Source organism: Mus caroli, unplaced genomic scaffold, assembly GCF_978045245.1.
Source record: "Mus caroli unplaced genomic scaffold, Mus_caroli_1 scaffold_6, whole genome shotgun sequence".
Lineage (NCBI taxonomy): Eukaryota > Metazoa > Chordata > Mammalia > Rodentia > Muridae > Mus > Mus caroli.
Window position 1 is genome coordinate 18,484,594 of NW_028227261.1, and position 19,395 is coordinate 18,503,988.

General features: G+C 49.1%; 1 protein-coding gene across 2 annotated transcripts in view; it reads right to left on the reverse strand.

Moving 5' to 3' along the window:
- Capzb (capping actin protein of muscle Z-line subunit beta) overlaps nt 1–19,395 on the reverse strand; it is a 100,015-nt gene that overhangs the window by 49,254 nt on the left and 31,366 nt on the right. For both annotated transcript variants that reach the window (XM_021159602.3, XM_029475858.2), the window contains exon 2: nt 4,856–4,945. In XM_021159602.3, coding sequence (XP_021015261.1) covers nt 4,856–4,945 — 90 coding nt within the window. The remainder of the gene's footprint in view (nt 1–4,855; nt 4,946–19,395) is intronic.

A 19,395-nucleotide genomic window follows, 5' to 3' on the forward strand; every position in this document is an offset into this window, starting at 1 on the left:
TAAAATTAAGTTCTTGTGTGTGTGTGTGGGGGTGGGGGTGGGGGTGGTGAAGCACACACAGACATGTACATGTGGAGGCCAGAGTCGTCAACATCCCAGTCAAGTCTTCCTCACCTGCTAGCCATCTTTTTCTTTTTTTCTTTTTATCCTTTTGGTGGGTTTTGTTTTGTTTTGAGACAAGGTTTCTCTGTAGCCTCATAGACCAGACTGGCCTCAAACTCACAGACACCTCCTACCTGTGTCTCCCAAGGCTTGGCCACCTTGTTTTCATGCAGGCAGACCTCTCATGGCTCTGGGGATCACTGACTTTCCTAAACCATCTGGCCCAAGAGTTCAAGGATCTTTCTGTCACTGTCCCCTGGCACCTGAGGCCATGCCACAATGCCACCCTGCCTTGCTTTTCTAGGTGTGCAGCCACCTGGGAAGTGGGTGAGGAGGCATTCAGATGCCTTGCCAGCCTGCTCCTTACCTAGCCAAGTTTGTTCCAGAATATCCCTCCTTACAGCAGCCAGAATGCTGCCCTCCAGAACTAGAAAGGGCGGAGGTGGGGTGTGGGGTGGGTGTGTGCAGCTTTTGCACTCCATACTCAGCAGTGACAGCACTTGGGACAGCTCCCACAAATTGTCCGAGTGGCATGGGGTCTGCAGGGGCATGATGGGACAGGTTAGAAGGCCAAAATAGCCAAGTATGATTACAGCTTTGGGCCATGGAAAATGAGTGTCTATGTATTGGGAGGCCGTAGTGATGGAGCCAAGTGTCTTCCCCTGGCAAGTACCCTGTGTTGTCAGCTCTCCTCTGTCACCAGTGGGCAGAATTGAGCTTAACTTAAAACACTGGAGTTACAGGTGAGGGTAAGTCTGGGCACACCTAAGAACAAACTGTTACAAGAAGGAAAAGAGGTAGGAATTACAAAAGAAACAAAACAAAACAAAACAACAAAAAAACCTCCCCAGTGATTGATGTTTGCAAGCTGAGCCCTCCTCGCCCTGGTGAAACAGATCCACGGCTATTTTTGGCGTAGTCTTAAAAAGGCAATGGATGGATGGCCTGGTGGGTGCCAATCTGAAGAAACAAACTCCTTCCTCAGCTCAGGGCTCAAAATATACCCCAGCAGAGAGGTTCTGACTCTAGCTGCCAGTGTGCAGAGAGAGGCCATAGAAGGTCAAAGGAGCACCTTCCCGTCACATGATCCCTGGTCCATATGGGTGTGTGGTATTTTTCAAACAGCTTAGCAACCAATTTCTGCCAGTTTCCCTCTAACACAATGGAATTAGTAAGTAATAAAATGATGTTTTGGCCATCCGCAAAGGATAGTCACTTCCTACCAATCAGCATGCACTGGAATCCCAAGGCAGCAAAGACTGCGACACTGGGGAGAGGACCAAGTGCTGAGGGCAAACTGGGCCTCGGGCCTGGCTGCCAAGCACAGGGCACATTTTGATGAGACTCTGTAACCAGACCTTGCATGGACCAGACAAACCCCTCTGCGGCAGCCTGGCTCTTATATGTAAATGAGGGGGAGTGCAGGCAAACCCCAACATCTTCAAGAACAGATCTTTTGCTCATTGGCTTGAGCAGATGAGCACACAGGAAAGCTATGATCTCCGTGTGAGCCCCGCTAAAGGCACCCTGACTCCAGACAGCAGAAACATGGCCATAGGTGGTTCAAGTTTTCTGAAATTACAACTTTGGGAAGAAACTAATACCACACGTGACGCAGAACCACAACAGGACACAGAACAACATGTACAGAATGAGAGAGCTCTGCAAATTTAGTTTAAAAAGAAAAAACTGTCATGTCTAAGCATGACGGAGAAAAACTCAATGAGAGAACACACATGTTTGAAGTGATTCTCATGGTCACTCGTGGATCCAGCAGAAAAGGCAGCCCAAGTGCTCTGCACATGTGGACTGCACCCACGGGGGACTCTGACCCAGGACATCACTCCCACATGGCCTCTGCAGCACGTTGGTATGCTTTTAACGAGCCATGCTTCACTGGACCCTAATCTGTTGAGACGTCACGCCCCATTTCCACCCTGACATCCATCATGCTTCAATTAAAATTTAGTAAGCACCCCAAATCCCAAACCCACTCTCTGAGAGGGGTCTGTGGTCCAGGAGATGCCAAGGCTGCTGGCTCCACATGAGGCTGCACCTTTCAAGCCATACCATGAAGCTAACGAAGTTAACCCTGAAAGGTCTGGCTTTAAGAAGAGAAGTCCTTTATGTCCCATAGAATATCTTTAAAGTGCAACAAGTTAAAACTATACCTAGGCATGGTAGCTTATGCCTCTGATCCCAGTACTAGGAGAGCTGAGGTAGGATGTCAAATCCAAAGCCAACAATAGGATATATAGCCAGACTTTATCTCAAAAAAACCCAAGCAATAAAAAGAAAAATTTTCTAGAACATTCCTGTGCCCTAACATCTCACATTACGAGGAAATCAAGTTATTCACCGTGCGTTCTACACACAGGAAAACCTGGCACACCAATGAAGACATGCCATGCTCAGTCTCTTGCTAGGTGTCTCTACTCCAAGGTGACCCAGGAGCCAAGTATAGAATAAGAGAGACCCCCATTCCTGATGCCATCTGGTCACACCACTCCCCTACAGCCTTAGTTTCTCAAAACGGTGGGTTGGGCATGTGGACCCTCAAAAGGTTATTATAAAAAATCAGACTGAAATTATGCGCTCAGATGTAGGCACACAGAAGTATGCAAGGTTTCCATTACTGTGACCAAATTCCTGCCACAACTTAGAGTTAGGACATGTTTCTTCTGGCCCATGGTTTAGAGTTCTCTCTGTGGCCATGGTCAGTTGGCTCTGGAACACTTGGGTCTGTGGTTAGGCCAAACATCGTAGTGTGGGGTGAAGCTGCTTTCCTCATGCAAACATGACCAAAGGAAAAGGGCCCAGGGTCCCTGCACCTCCTTCACTGGCTTGCCCAGAAGGCTCATTTCCTTCCACTCGGCTCCACCTCCTAAAAGTTCCACTGCCTTCCAACAGTGCCATCAGCAGAGGATCGAGCCTTCCATGTATGCAATCCTTTGGAAGTCTTTAAGATTCAAACTCTGTTGGCACAGACAACAACTGTTAGCTCCTACCCTCAACCCTGGTCTCCCTGCCCCTCTCCCCCTTTCTGGTCAAGTTTTTGTAGAAGACAGGGTGTAGAGAGGAAGTGCGCTCAGGTGCCAGGACAGATGTGGTTTGTGGCACTTCGCCCTGACCCGGCACTTGGTGGAGGGCAGCTCTCAGCCTCTCCTTCCTTCCCATCATGCTGCAATTCCTCCCTGGACCTGAGGGAAACTGGCATCTGCAGCAAAGCTACACACATTTCAGAGATGAGTGATGAGGGGCCCCAGGGGAAATCTGCAGCTGTAGCACGGTGCTTCAGTTGCCATAAGAACAAAACAGCCCGTTAAACATCAATATAAGAGTCGTCAGAAAAACATGTGCTTCCATGTTAGGGTTATTTCAAAACTACAGTAATAACTGAGCTGGCTGTCAGCTAAGCATACTTTCATATAGAGTTTAAAAGGCAACTCTCACAGCTGAGCAGAGGGGGACCTGGTCACACCTCCAACTTTGGCTTCCCTCATCTACAAAGGATTAGGCTGTGACCAAGAAAAAGTCAACACTTCCCAAAGTACACTTGGCAGAGCACACAATATCCAGAGAGTGGTGAATGGGACAATCACTGCAACTTCAAGTTTCTCTGGCTCCCTAGAGAAACTAGCATGCATGTGTGTATGTGTTTGTGTATGTATGCGTGTCTATATGTATATGTGCGCACTGGCACCCTAAGATTATCTCTTTTATACCCACTCTCTCTTCAAGTCCATCATGAGCCACCTGTGGCTGGCTCTCTCACAGAACTACTTAGCTCCTGAAGCCCCCATCCTGAGGGTCCCCCTCAATTTCTGTTCACATCCCCTCCTATCAGCCTGGATTTGTCTCACACACCTGCTCACAGCTGGAGCTTCGGGCCCTATAAACAGACTGTTGCACTGGGGACTTCCAGGCTGCTGGGGAGTTTTATCTAGGATTGATGGAACTCTCCTCCTATCGAATTGTTTTCCTGGTGAGAATGTTCTCAGCCCCAACAACAAAATCAAAGTAAATGAGCAGAGCAGATGAATGGTTGAAAACCCCTGCTTTCAGGGATGCCTCATTGCTTCACATCCAGGAAGACACGGGACACAATGGAAAAAGCAGACTTGGCTCCAGAGCCCCATTAAATCATTTAGGTAAGCTGAAGGCCTCCTGGGGGCAGATTTCAATTATTCCTGTGGCTTTACAATGTCCAGTATTTTAATATTTTCAAACAGTACCTCATTGCCAGCTAATCCATAGCATCGTTTTAAAGCCCATTATTTTATGTTTAAATTTAAAAAAGTTTACAAAAAGAACTGAATACTTTAAAAACAGATGTAATAAAACTTTTTGTTGTTAAACCTTTCAGACTAGAAAGGACACTGCTGGTCTGGGGCTGGTTGAGGAAGCTCACCCAGCGTGGGGGTCTGGGTTAGCTATCTTTGTGGATGCCTGCAGAGGTGTGGCCCAAATGCAAGCTTCTAGAAACTAAAGCAAGGTAAGTCGGGGAAGGGGGTCATAATAATTAGCCTTATAATCAATGCGTATCATGGGCTTTACCAACACAGATGGACTCAGAGTAAGACCACCATATGAAACTCATCTTCTCTGTAGGAGGCAGCTCAGAGCCCAGAGGTGGGGTGTGGCCTGGGAGAGGAATCGTTTCCTGTGTTTTGAATTCCACACACGGAGCCCAGCAGATAGGATCTGAGAGCCTCACTGGGCTGGAGTGAGAGCACCTGAGGTGGGTACGCACCAGGTCGATCAGATCGCTGAGGTTTTTCTCAATCTGCTGTGGAGGCAGGCGCCTCATCAGGTCCAAGGCGCAGTCCAGCTGCTGATCGCTCTGCAGAGGAACAGAGAAAAGCATGTAAGTATTCACGCCAGCACTGAGAGCTCCTGCGAAAGGCTTCCGCCCTCCTGATGCTTGCTCGGGATATGCTGAGACCATAGGAGCCCTGCGGAAGGAAGACCCTCTGCCAGGCCTGTATGGGCCTGCAGCCTGGATGGATTCTGTGCAGGCAGCCTGCTCTCCTTTATAGAGCAGCCTGTCTGTGTGAGATCCTGAAGAAGGAGAAAGCAAGACGGCAGCCCACCAAGCCCTCCTGTTCAGCAGAGCTGGTTCTACAGTGAGCAGATTCCTGCAGAAAGTTATGGTGACCTCTGCTCTAAGCTGAAGATGAACACCACCAGGCGACACTGCCAGGCCAGGGGCCCTGATAAGGGTATCAGAAAGAAGGAAGCAAAGAACTGGGACCAAGGTGCACGATGAAATTCCAAGTGCATCATTCGGTGCATAGAGTTTCCCAGGCCTCTTTGCAAACTGTCTAAAACCTGAAGCACTGGAAGTCAAGAGTGTGTGTCAGGCTGGCTGGAAGGAAAAGCACCTGCCACCAAACATGGCCACCCGAGTTAGGGACTGACTGCTCACAAACTGTCCTCTGACTTCCACAAGTACACACATGCACAAACACAAAAGAAATGAATTAACTTTAAGAAGGGCTCACCCTAGTAGTAAGACAGAGCACAGTGCACTGTACCACCTGCTGTTCCGGGTACTGGGGGCTATCTATCCCACTCTCTTCCCCTGAGCACCTTTCCAAAGTTACACACAGTGTGGTGCTTCGTCCCCCACTGACTGACACTCATGGAGACCCTGGGGCACCATGCATAGATACAGAGAAATCATCAAGGGCGGGTGAGGGAGAGGACGAGGCTGAGTAGGGCAAGAGCAGTGAAGAGCAAAGGGAATCTGGACCACAGAGGATCAATCACAGAAAATTAGACCTGGGGCTTCGTGAGAACCGGGCTGGGCTGGGGTGTTCTGAGGGCAGGCAGCCATGGGAATGCCCAGCACCAGGAGGCTCTGATTTGATACCTGGTCTGGTCCAACTCAGGACTTTTGAAAGCCCTACATAGGCAAGCTAAAGAGTCTCACAGAGCACACACAGGAATCCTCAAAATGCCACATTTGGCTGAAATGAGTCACAACCATCTCAACTCTACTAACCACAGCAAGCATGGGGGAGGGGCCTACTCTGTATCCACCACTGACTGGCACAGAGCTATCTGGAGCCAATCCTATTTTCACATATACATATCATGGCAGACTGTTAAAGAAAAAATAGTCTGTCCCTTGCTCAAGATCGTTTGATCATTTATTCTCAGAGAACAAACTAAAGAAAGCCAATCAATCACCATGGACTTCTTGCTCGTACCATGCACTTTTATGGCAAGACACATCAGCCAGGGCCATAGCAGCATGCATCGGCTCAGTGGCATAGGAAGCTAGTGTAACACAGCCAGGGTATGGCAGAGAGAGCTCCCTGACTACAGAAAGGCATCTCCATCCTTAGTGCCTTGAGCCAGTGTCTTCACCAGCCTTTATTGTGCACAAGATGGGGAGAGGAACCTGGGTAACCTTCTCAGAGAGCTATGGTGACCTGGGGTAATACTGTATGTAGGGTATCAGCACCTATATACACCTGAGCATCTTATGTAAATATTATTCAGTCCTCACATATGTAAAACACTGATCTAAGGGGCTGGAGAGACGGCCCAGAGGTTAAGAGCACGTGTTGTTCTTCTAGAGACCAGAGTTTGATTCCCAGCACCCATACCAGGTGGGTCACAATCACCTAACTCCAGCTCCAGGGGACACTCTATAATCCTGACTTCTGGAGCACTCGAATGCATGTACATGCGGGCACACAAGTGCACACGCCCCCCTCCCCCCCTATACAATATTACTATTTTATACTCCTATCTTACTTACTGTAGCTACAAACCACCACAAGGTGTCAGATCACATTTCTGCCCACCAACCGTGAAACCCCTGGAGTGGGAAACATGCTTAGGTGTCAGACCAATTGCCTAGTGTGTGCAGGGCCCTGGGTTCAATACCCAGAATAAACCAAGCACAGTGGCACGGCCTGCAATTTCAGCACTTGGGAGGCAGACAAGAAGCTCACAAGTTCACCATCATTGTCACTTATGTAGTGAATGCAAGACCATCCTGAAACATGTGACCCTGCCCCCAAATAAGGAGTTGGGCAGGTGCTGGAGAGATGGCTCAGTGGTTAGGGGCACATGCTGCTCTTGCAAAGGACCTGGCTTCAGTTCTTAGCACCCTTGTGAGGAGGTTCACAAATGGCCGCAACTCCAGTGCAAGGGGATCTAAGGCTTCCGGCCTCTGAGCATGCACACATGTACACATATAAGCATGCATTTTCAGAGTTTTAACAGTTTACAGTAGTTTGAAACAAAGACTGGAAACTCTAAATGATTCCATTGGAACTAGTGTTTCTCACCTAGAGATGATCGCTGTGGGACTAGCCATCCCCATTGGAACTAGTGTTTCTCACCTAGAGATGATCGCTGTGAGACCAGCCATCCCCACCTGACTTGCTGTTTCAGGACGCATGAGAACACTTCTGCCTGTCATGACACTGCCAGGACTTATGACTAGGGGTCAGCAATACCACTCAACAGCCACCCAAAGAACAACTTCCCTAAAACCGCCTAGCTAACCTTGTCAGTTGTGGGGGACCAGGGGAGCTTGCTCCTAGTACTCAGGTTAGAGCAAGGGCCCTCTTCAGAAACACCAGGCATGTATTTATTTACCTAGGACCACTCGGGCCCTAAAACTTGTGGGTTTTGAAAACAGTCATTAGCAACCTTCTTCGGAATGCTAAAGAAAATGTCTACATATGTAAGTCACCCTCATTTACAACAGTAATTTACAACAATACATTGGGACTTGTGGAGATAGTGAGGGCCAGCATGCAAGAGCACCATTCTGATCTCTGGGCAGCCTCTTCAGACCCCAAAACCCCAGCATGCCACTCCTCAACCCCAAGGGGCCTCTACAGAAGGTCTTGCCTGCAGACTGCCAGACTGCACGAGCTGGCAGGCCAGTCCTACCCTGCTGATCTCACTTCATCTCACTGGGTTCTGTGCTGTCCCAATCCACCCTAACTGGAAATGTTTCACAACAGATTTCTGGGGCTAAGGATGTTTAACTCTCATTAGGTTAGGAAATGAGTAAATGCTTCCCGTAAGTGAAGAAACATGGGAAGCCTACTGACAGCCCATAAAAAGTTAAAATTAGAGTGCAGTGGACCAGAGCCACTCGCTAGGAGTCACACCAAGCCTGGGGGTCCGAAGGGAACAGCATCAAGAACACCAAGAAAACAGGGTAGTGGGGAAGGGTCCCCTGTGGACAACCCAGGAGACACCCCCACTTCCATGAGGTCCAGAAACAAGTATGGATGAACTTGTCTGCTATATATGGATGCACTTGCACCTCAAACTAGTACAGCAGCCTAAGAAGAGTGAATATAGAATTCATAACCATGGAAGAGTTACACAGGCACTAGGAAACAGAAGACAATATTGTCTGGGTCTTGTAAGACACACTGTGAAGCTTCAAACTGTGTTAATCTGTTATTTACGTAGTTAGCAGACAGGCAGACAGGCAGGCAGGCTTACATACATACATACACACACATATACATATTTACTTTATGTGTATGGATATATTGCCTGCATGTATGTCTATGTCCATGTCTGGTGCCAATGAATGCCAGAAGAGGGCATCAGATCCCATAGAACTGGAGTTACAGATAGTTGTGAGTCACCTTGCAGGTTCTGGGACTAGAACCTAGGTCCTCTGAAGAGCAACAAGTGCTCTTAATTGCTAAGCCAGCTCTCTAGCCCCATAAATAAAGTACTAGGAAGAAAGACCACAGGAGCAAGTGAAGACGGGGTGCAGCAGAGGAGGAGGTCTTTCCTGTGGCTAAGATGTTTGTGTGACTTCAATCTGTGCCTGGTTGTGGCCTGTATGCCCTCTGAGATGCTTCCTAAATGGACACCTCCTTCCTCCTCCAAAGAGCAGATGCATGGCTGGGTGGGTCCCTCTGCCCTGCTTATCTATACAAGCACCCTTCTGGATTCACTAGTCAATAACTGGGCATGGAGTGCCAACCTAGGGCCAGGCCCTGAACTTGGCCTGAGGCATGAACACATGACAGGGACACAGCACTTTACCTTTGGTCCTGTGCCCATCTTCTTAGGCTGCCCTTCCCCACAGTTACTTCTTATTCTGCAAACTGTAAGCCCTTGACTAGAATGGCTTCCTGCAAGTGCCCTCCTTCAGAAAGCCAGCTTTCTGGACTTTCCCTCCCACCACACTGGTGGTCATGGGATGGGATAAAAAATAAGTAGCCAAAGAAAGGCCATTCCACTGCACCTTCCACAGCTCTCTGCCCATTCAATTAGTCATTCAAAAATTATTTATTGTTGCCTAGGTAACCAGCTCTGTTTTTGATGCTCAATAGTGAATACAAAGTCCCTGGTCTTTACAGAGCTTACAGTGCAGGGGAAAAAAAATTAAAATCAATTAGGAAAAAAACTGCAGTGGGACAAGAGCGGAGGGCATGAAAGGATACGGGTGCTGGCTTCTGAAGTCCATCAGCCAAGGCAGGAGGGTGGCTTCTGCTAGCTTCCCCATAACTTTAAAAAAGTCACAAAACTGCCTAAGTCACCTGGCAACAAGTAAAATACTGTCCACTAAGTAAGAACTAAGAGGCAAACCAAATGCCACAGGCGAGAGTACAAGGGCCCGAGTGTCATCCAGTCTTCTGCACACAGCCAAACCTGCCCTGCTAAATACAGAGACAAAGTTCCTGGGGAAATCATGAGCAAAGTAAGCAGCATCAGCTCCTGAGCAGGGCAGGCACAGCAAGAGCCAGGCACACGCTGGTCTGTGGTAAGCCCCGCTGTACACTGCACACACACACTCCCCCAGCAATGATAAAGCTGGGCCGAAAGCCCAGAGGGACTACTAAAGCCAGAGAGAGGACTCCCAGGGACATGTGTGTGTGTGTGTGTGTGTGTGTGTGTGAGTCTGTACCTGAGGCATCCCTTAGTGCACCTCCACAGTCTAAAAGGAAGAGAAGGGCTGATGATGAGACCTTATGCTGTGCCCTGAGGGCCAGCACAGCACAGAGATGGGATGAGCGCTGGTCTGGAGTAGGAGGTGACTGGGCCTTATAATGAGTGACCCGTACTCAGTTACTCCCAAGCTTCTCACAGGCAGCTCACTTAGCTTGGACCAGGCTTAGAGCCCCATCACCCCATCACTGTGGCTCTTGGCTCTTGTCAGGGGGAAGGCTTGTGGTTTTGTGCTGTCTTCTCTGGATTCTGTAAAATCCACTGCTCTGTGTAGGTTTAGGAGCTCCTGAAGAGTTCAGGGGGATGGTACCAACCTGTATCACAGGAGACTGATTTCCCAAAGTCAGCCATAACTAGGCACTCTACCCTATCCAGCATGCCTGCTCAGTATCTCTGCTACTGGACTCACATGTGTCCACAGCCCTTTCTTCTCAGAAGTGGGGTACGTCTTGTGACTGCTTTGGCAATCCTACAGCAAGCCTGACCTTGAGTGACTTCTGAGGATAGATGAGACTGGCAGCTTCTCTCCACAGGAAAAGCAGCTCAGACCTTCTAATACAGATAGGCTCCCTAAGCCCCGGCAGAACGTCTGACTCCCACTGTGACGACACCAATAAATGCCCCTGAGTCAGAATGGCCTGGCCAGGGTGTCCCTAAGCCGATGACCACAGAAGCTACTCTGGAGGAACTTTGGAGACACTAGGGAATCTTGGGTAACCTTGTTGGATGGCAGTAGCACACAAAGTTTCTTGCAATGACCACTGGGGGGCAGTCTCACTAGATGAGCCTTGGGCAGAACAGACCATCAAGGGACCTTCTCTGCATGCTCAGAGTGCATGCAGTCTGGGCATCCTTTGAAACATGGTGTATCTAACTCCAGGGAGAACCAGGAGCTCACACTACTAGGACTTCCAGGCGGAAGTGGGCCTGGTTCTCCTGACTGGTTGGGCAGATCTGGACTCTGGTGGCATCTGTATATAAACAGAGCCTGCAGAGCTAGTTTACATTCCAGAGGGGTTTAGTGAATACTCACTTCACAGACTGCACAGGGTAAGCTGCTGGCGCCTGGAGGCTGGGCTGACTTACCACAGACTTGTGGTGTCTCACTTGACCAGGACTGGCCTCCAGGACAGTCTTGTGACCCAGCAAGCAATTGTTTAGCAGAATCTGTTTTCTGCCTTGGAACACAGAACAGTTTGTGCTGGGGGCTATTTGGGAGAGAATGAAGGGCAAACCCAGCCTCCATGTCAGATCACTCTGGAAAAACGCACATTTTGGTTTAATAAAATGAAAAGTGATTTTTCTATTGAATAACTGTCCCTGGGAGGCACACTGATGACAGTGGCCCAGACACAGTGTATCCTCAGGGTGGCATTTGTTTCCATGGAAAATCTACTGAGGAAACAAAACAACATCTACTTGGGCAGAAGGTCCCTGAAACTTTGGGGTCTACTGCACACTGTCATGGATGGGTCAGTGACATCTTTTGAAACAGACTAAATCAAACATCACGTGACACACCAGGAACCATTTAGCACTGTCTTGGATCATGCAAATGTCTCTAGAAGATGGTAATCTCTCAGAAAGAAAGGAGCTCAGGTCCCTGAATGGCCTGCCACCTCATGTGCAAGAAATAATTCCCTGCTTTACCTTGGCTCTAGAAAGAACGAACCCTTTAAAGCGAGTAGCATGGTGCAGAAGCAATGCCATTTTGACAGTGCCTCCTTCTCACACTGCAGAACTCTCAGGGAGGCATAAGGACATGGCTTTTCTGCCAGGCCACGCTCTGGGCAGTCTAGGGCCCATTCTCCCTGGTTTCTGTCTCACTTGACACAGGCTTTCCATGTGGGCTGCCAAGGGTCTCTAGGAAGCAGGGGTGTCACTTCAGGTGCCAAGTCACTCTGCATCAACTAAGGAGGTTAGACTTGAAAGCCAACATCTGCTGCACATAACCCCCTGCCTTGTGTGCCATCGGGCAACGGTTCTCTTACGCTGCAGGGAGAGGAGGGACAGAAGGACAAGGACAGATTAAGTCCACAGGTGCTGTCAAGAGGTCCTCCCAGAGCACCTTGCAGCTTGCTCTCTGATGCCTTCTCATCCAATGTCCCACAGAGGTTGCAGCTGAGACCAGCCAACTACTTGAACCATCTCCCTATTTCCTGATGTCTCCAAGCCCACCTGAGGTTATCAAAACCGCACCAATGTGACAGGCTTAGAAGAGTCCCATGATGCCTAGACATGTGACCCAAACAGTGGGAATTTCCATGTGCTTCTCCCAGAGGAAACTTAGCTACCTGCACGCAGCTCCTGTCTAGCTCTCCAGCCACCATCGATGGATGGACTGACTTTCCCTGACACAGCTCATGGGAACCCAAGCCTCCGAGCGAGTCACCCTCAGCTGTGCTTCTGTCTGCAGCGTCAGCTCCCACCTGCAAAACTCAGGGTCATTTCTCCATGGAGCTTGGAATTCACTCTGTGAGGCTGGTGGAAAGGCAGAGTTCTCTGAAAGGAACAGGTTCCTGGCATCTCCAGGAGGCACAGCAGGGAGGCAGAAACACTCCATGAGTTCTAGGCCAGCCTGGTCTACAGAGTGAGTTCCAGGACACAGAGAAACTTTGTCTTAAAATTCAAAACAAAACAAAACAAAAAAGGCCAACTCAATGAGCAAACCAATTCCAAAAGAAAAGGGAATGAAGTAGTGTTGCCTCTACTCCTGAGCACCGAGGAGCACTGAGCACTGAGAAGCACTGAGAAGCACTGAGCACTGAGGAGCACTGAGAAGCACTGAGCACTGAGGAGCACTGAGAAGCACTGAGCACTGAGGAGCACTGAGGAGCACTGAGCACTGAGGAGCACTGAGGAGCACTAAGCATTGAGCACTGAGGGGCACTGAGCACTGAGGGGCACTGAGCACTGAGACTCATGTCCTGGGGAAAGGGTGCCAGCTTCACAGGTGAGTGAAGGCAGTCAGGAAGCTCAGGCCTCTTGGCCTGGAGCCAGAGCACTGTGACACTGAGACAGACTGGCCTCCACGCTCAAACGTTCTACAGAGATCACTAACCAACAGTATCCAGTCTAATAGTCACTTCCTGTAGCAGCCTGCCGGCACAGAGAATTAATCTACAGAGATCACTAACCAACAGTATCCAGTCTAATAGTCACTTCCTGTAGCAGCCTGCCGGCACAGAGAATTAATCAGCAACAGTGAAGGTCTTCTCGGAGGGGGAGGGGGGTGCAATTCCACCACCAATCTGTCTCCTTAGATTACAACCACAGTCTCACACACCGCTGACAGGTGATTTCTTAAAAACACTAAAGCATTTTGGAAATTGTGTCTCTGGATGAGGGTTTCCTGGCCCCTTTAGAAGAGTCCACAGGGTGCCATCACCTATGGTCTGTTCATTAATGGTTCGCAGATGTCTCCAGCTTCTGCTTCTGTACGATCCTGGCTGGTTTCATGTAACCAGCGACTAATCCCCCCACTTTGTCAACTGGCAGCTAGACACATAATTAGTGGCAATCCCAAGATGTCTTCAATAGATGGCATGTGTGCTGTTCACATCCACTTCGATGGTACGGGAAACTCAAACGGACTCTGCGCAAAGGCTAGGCAATTAATCCAGAGTGTCCCTGTATTCCAAATCTGGAAGAAAACTGTTTGGACAAAGGTCTGCACGTGCACTGGCTGGGAGAAGTCAACTCCTTTTGTAGCAGCGGCAGCCAACTGACAAGAACCTGTTCTTAAACACATCCATGAGCTAGCCTGGATGCAATTCGTGTATTTGGATATTTTTTAACATAATACATTGTACATATATTTACCCCCAATAAAGTACTTGCACCGAGTTCAAAGGTGGGGGTGGGAATATGACAGATCAGTTCCCATCAGCCAACAGCACAAATACTCCCAAAGCAGCAATATATGAAGAATGGGGGTGGGGGGAAGGTCTCCATCAACCCAAGCATTTTACTTACAAGGAGAACAGGGCTGTTTCTTGATTTAGGCCTAAAGCAAGGCTTGAAAGAAACACAATACTTGTGCATCACATAAACACTCAGAGGTGAGCTGCTTTCTCAGACCACATGAAGCCCTGGGTTCAAGTCCCAGCACAGCAAAAAGAAAAACAACAAGGACTCACGGCTATTTTAAAACATTTTTAAACTTTTAACTCACACCCACACTTGCACACACGTACATGCCTTGTACTGATCAGATCGAGGTCTCCCTATGCAGCCTGCCATGCACGTCTTTGCGCAGGGTCTTTCGGAATCCTTTCTAGCAGCTACTTTTGAGTATACAGTTAAGTGTAGTTGCCCACTGTGCTGTGGAACACTGGCGGAAGTTCCAGGCACCTCTGCACTTGGTTTCTCCTACTTCCAGGCCCATGCTTAAAGGAAAACTGTACCTAACTTCTGAGCATTGCTGTCTGCTTGTCCCCACTCAAAGGCTAGACGCTACACTCAACACAGGTACAGAACAGCAGACAATAGGATCCTGCAAGAACCTGTCCCCACACTCCTCCACCGTATCAACAAAGCCACTCTGCTGATGGGTACCTATGATGCAATACTTGCCAAAACGTAACGTGCTTGCAAATTTAAACTAAGACCTAGTACTCCTCTCTTCTGGTTTATATCATGACCTACAGGACAAAGAGATGACCCTCCCCACACCCAAAAAAGACACTTCCTGCCTTCACTGTTCAAGACCTAAGGTAGCCTGGCAAATCAGAAGTAAGACAGAAAAGGGTGTCAAGCTTACACCTGCCATATCCTAGCAGTGGGGTCTGGACAAGGCTGTCACCTTCCTAATCCTTAATTCTTTCATCGGTTAAACACAAGTAGCCATGCTCTCTCCAGTGCAAGGTTCCTGGAAGGCTAAGAAGCACCTGTAAAGAAACCCACACCATCTCAAACTGTGTCCAAGGAGAAGCAGGCTTCACAAAGACCCTCTTACAGCTGATGCTGTCCTGGTGCCAGGCTCCAGGGTTTCTAAAGCCCCGCCTGCCCTCTGCTTATCAGTTAACATTACCTGAAGGCATACAAGAGTCTCCAACAAGGGCTTGAAAAGCCAGTCGCAAAGCTAGTCATTTTGGTTCTTCATTAAACCAAAGCATTCTCTCCAAGAGGGGCTGGTACCATCTGCAGACATAGGTCCTCTGAGCTGGTACATGCCATCCCAGTGAACCCCACTGGCAGAGGCTTGGAGCCCTTCCCTCTCCTCTAATGAATATGCTGAGAGCAGGGTTTCAAGGGAAACTGTCAAGGGAAGGAGTCGAGCACCCAACAATGGGCAGAAAGAGGTAGACAGGGAAGCAACCACCCTGGGCGTTACTGCTGAGTACCATCAGGCTCCTGCCCAAAGCAGCCCTGATGACATCAGGATAGCTTCCACTACGCCACAAGTGGCAGGCTCCACCTCACAGCCAAGGAGACATCAGGAAAACTATAGCTATAGCTCTGTATGCGTGTGCATAGTTACACATGCATGTACACAAATGTACATGTGCGAGCTAGGAGACAAGCTTTCTTATTTTATTATTTATGATAGAGCCCCTCACAGGCCTAAGATTTACTAAGTAGGATCTGTCTGCCTCAACCTCCTTGCTGGGACTGTCAAGGTCACTGCCTTGAGTGCTCCACAAGCCAATGTTCCCTGTCCTAAGACCCTGCCGTCTCTTGGTGACATTTCCACAGGAGGAACAGCCAACTATTCAACATCTCGGTTGGTACAGAGCTACAGAGGAAGCGGGCAGTCCCCTGGGCAAGGAATGATGTAGGAGAGAGGTCTGCGTTCAGATCTGGACCCCATCAATCTGTGTATGGCCTGGGGCAGGCCTCTAAGCTCCAAGCTGAAGTCTTCCCTAGAACTAAGGGTAGTAACGTCCCTGTTCCATGCTTTTCTTTTAAGAGGAAATGGGGTGACGAATACATACCTGGGACATTCAAGTTCAATGACCTTTACATGTGAGTCAACAGGAAACAGAAAGGCAGTGAAAAGACTTAAAAAGTCTCACATTGCAAACCGAAGGCCCCTGGCCACCTCTAGGAAACAATGCTGGATTCTCCATGACAGCACATCTGAGACGGTGCCCAGGAGACCTGGAGATCCATGAGCCTGGTTGGTTCAAAGGGGGATAACTAGCTTCCTGACTTGGACTGCACATCTGCACACACCTGGAAGAGTGGACCCACAGGCAGGCCAATCTCTACAGACCCCAACGCTCCGTTTCTCGGAATGGCACTTGCCATCCCAAGGCAGAGAGACTCTCATCCAGATAGCTATGCCCGCCTCACAGCATTCACTGATGGGAAACCTTAGTTGGGGATACAGCTCACCTGTCACAGGCCAGCAGTCACAAGGCCCCCAGTATTGACCCCTCAAAACTTGACAATCACATAGCTTTTTGTAAAATGTCACAGGCCTCTGAGAGCAGGAGAGGAGAAATTGAAGGAAAGGCTGAGGCCTGAAACCCCATCACCTCTACACTGTACATTCCTTTTTTTTTTTTTTTTTGGTTTTTTGAGTCAGGGTTTCTCTTTGTAGTTCTGGCTGTCCTGGAACTCACTCTGTAGACCAGGCTGGCCTCGAACTCAGAAATCCACCTGCCTTTGCCTCCCAAGTGCTGGGATTAAAGGCGTGCGCCACCACGCCCGGCTACACTGTACATTCCTAACATACATGTAAACATGTCTGTCAGGGCTACATGCAACCCCACAAAGAACTGGGATACACATAGAACCCCTCTGAGCCCTGAGCTACACACAAGCCCACCGAGCTCTGAGCTACATACAAGCCCACCAAGCACTGGGAAACACACTTTCCCAAGCAGTACACAAGTGATTTCCAAGAAAGAGAATACATAGTGCCTCAACTGCTTCTGCCTCTCGGCCCTGGGAATGCCTGAGCTGCCTGGGTACCCTCTGCATGCTCAGAGTTGGTGTGAAGAAGGGGAACCTACACCAGAGGACAAGTCACAGAGCAGCAGGGTTACTGTCACAGCAAGATGTCCTAGTGCTGTAGTGTTAGAAAGGCATCTATCTGGGATCCTCCCACAAGCACAGAGAAACCAGATAAACTGCTTGCTACTCAGGGGCCTCAGCAAAGCCAGCTTCAAAGCTCACCCATGACGCAAAGAGACAACATCTCGGCTTCACTTTGTCAAGGTTGTTTGATACTTAGCTCATAAACCCTGTGCCAGATAGAACAGGGCCAAGTTCAGGGAAACAGAGGGGGGGCTCTGCTCAACTTTCTGCTCATGGATAGGTAGAAAGCGTCGCCGTCTAACCCCTGACTCCCCAGACAACAGTGTTTGGATGGCCAACCAATGCTCAGCTCTGTGCAGAGCCCCAGACCGAGCATCTATCCACCCTGAGTATTGTTCTTTTTTTTTTTTTTTTTTGGTTTTTCGAGACAGGGTTTCTCCGTGTAGTCCTGGCTGTCCTGGAACTCACTTTGTAGACCAGGCTGGCCTCGAACTCAGAAATCCGCCTGCCTCTGCCTCCTGAGTGCTGGGATTAAAGGCGTGCGCCACCACGCCCGGCCTGAGTATTGTTCTTATCTCCCACCGCCTCCCACGGCAGGAGGGCGGAGGCACAGGGCTCCGAGGTCACACTCCTCATCTAAAGAACTGTGGGACTGCTTACGGAAAACCTTGTCACAGCTCTGCCAGCTGGAATAACTGCTTTGGGAGAGGCTGAGAAGTGGGGAGTGCAGGTCCTGACATGACACAGGACGCGGGCCAGGCAGGTGTTGGGACTATCGCTAGTGACCTCACTGCACTCTGTAAACATGCACAGCTCCGTGCTTGAGGCGGATGCTGTTCAAGTAGGAAGTGGGGGTACCCCTGTGCACCTCGGTACTGTGATGCTTCCTGCAGCTTTGGAAAGGCAGACTGTAATGAGAAAACTCTATTAGGAAATGAATCTAAGACAGCCAGAAGAAGAGAAAATTTCCTAGGATGACCCACTGATCTTCCCATGCTGGCGTCTCTTGCTTCTATGTGGCAGGGGCAAGGACTACCTATCTGTGCGCTGTTTCTCATGAGACTCTGCACAGGGCCTGTGGACCACGTCAGAGGCTGTGTCTGCATCTCAGCTCTGGAACTTAGGAATGGTCCCAAGACAGTAAGGACACGGGTGTTAGGCCTGAGTCCCCAGCAAGGGCTGACACAGGAGGCCTTCACAGTCATCAGTAAGGTTTGCTCACTTTCTTCTCATTTCCCTGTGACCTTTGGCTGAGGAACGTGGCTTAGCTCCTTCTCACAGGAGGATTAATTCCAGAGCAAGGGGCAGTATAGGAATCTGCTTCTAATCAATGATGGGGAACAGCCTTGCTCTTCAGTCAGATTTATTCTTGTGAGTTCCATCCAAGACCATGCAAGTTCAAGGCGGTATGGAGCATAGAAGCCATTCCTCAACAGCATCAGCCAGCCACAGGAGCTGCTGGCCTTACCTGTCTGTCCACCTGAGATGAACACCACAGCCGAAGGGAAAGAAATGAAGTGCAGGACTGTCCCAAGCCCCAGGGATGGGTATCACAGCATCTTAGACACCCGATTCCTGTAAGCCATAGCCATACACACTTGGGATGCAATGGGAAAAGCCTGCATCAAGTAGCAAGGATTTTGAGTTAGGATCTTTGTTTCTTAAAGAATCAACAGACTCAGCCGGGCAGTGGTGGCGCACGTCTTTAATCCCAGCTCTTGGGAGGCAGAGGCAGGCGGATTTCTGAGTTCGAGGCCAGCCTGGTCTACAGAGTGAGATCCAGGATACCCAGAGCTACACAGAGAAACCCTGTCTCAAAAAAAAAAAAAAAGAAAAGAAAAGAAAAAGAAAAGGAAAAAGAGTTGGAACAACATGATGTACTAACCAGAACCCCGGAGCTCTTGTCTCTAGCTGCATATGTATCGAAAGATGGCCTAGTCGGCCATCAATGGAAAGAGAGGCCCATTGGACTTGCAAATTTTATATGCCCCAATATAGGGGAATGCCAGGGCCAAAAGAATGGGAATGGGTGGGTAGGGAAGTGGGGGGCGCTATGGGGGACTTTTGGGATAGCATTGGAAATGTAATTGAGGAAAATATGTAATAAAAATATTAAAAATCAAAAAAAAAAAAAGAATCTCAGGGAAAGCATTCTAAGAACAGTGGGTTGGACTGGGTTAGATGTTTCTGTTTTTGTTTGTTTGGCATTCATTTATGTGTGTGTTGGGAGAATACATGTGTGGCAAGGTGCATCTATGGACAGAGGTCAGAGGATAGCTTGAAGGAACTGCTTCTCTCCTTTTACCATGTTGGTTCTAAGAATGGAACTCAGGCAGACTTGGCAAGAATCTTTAC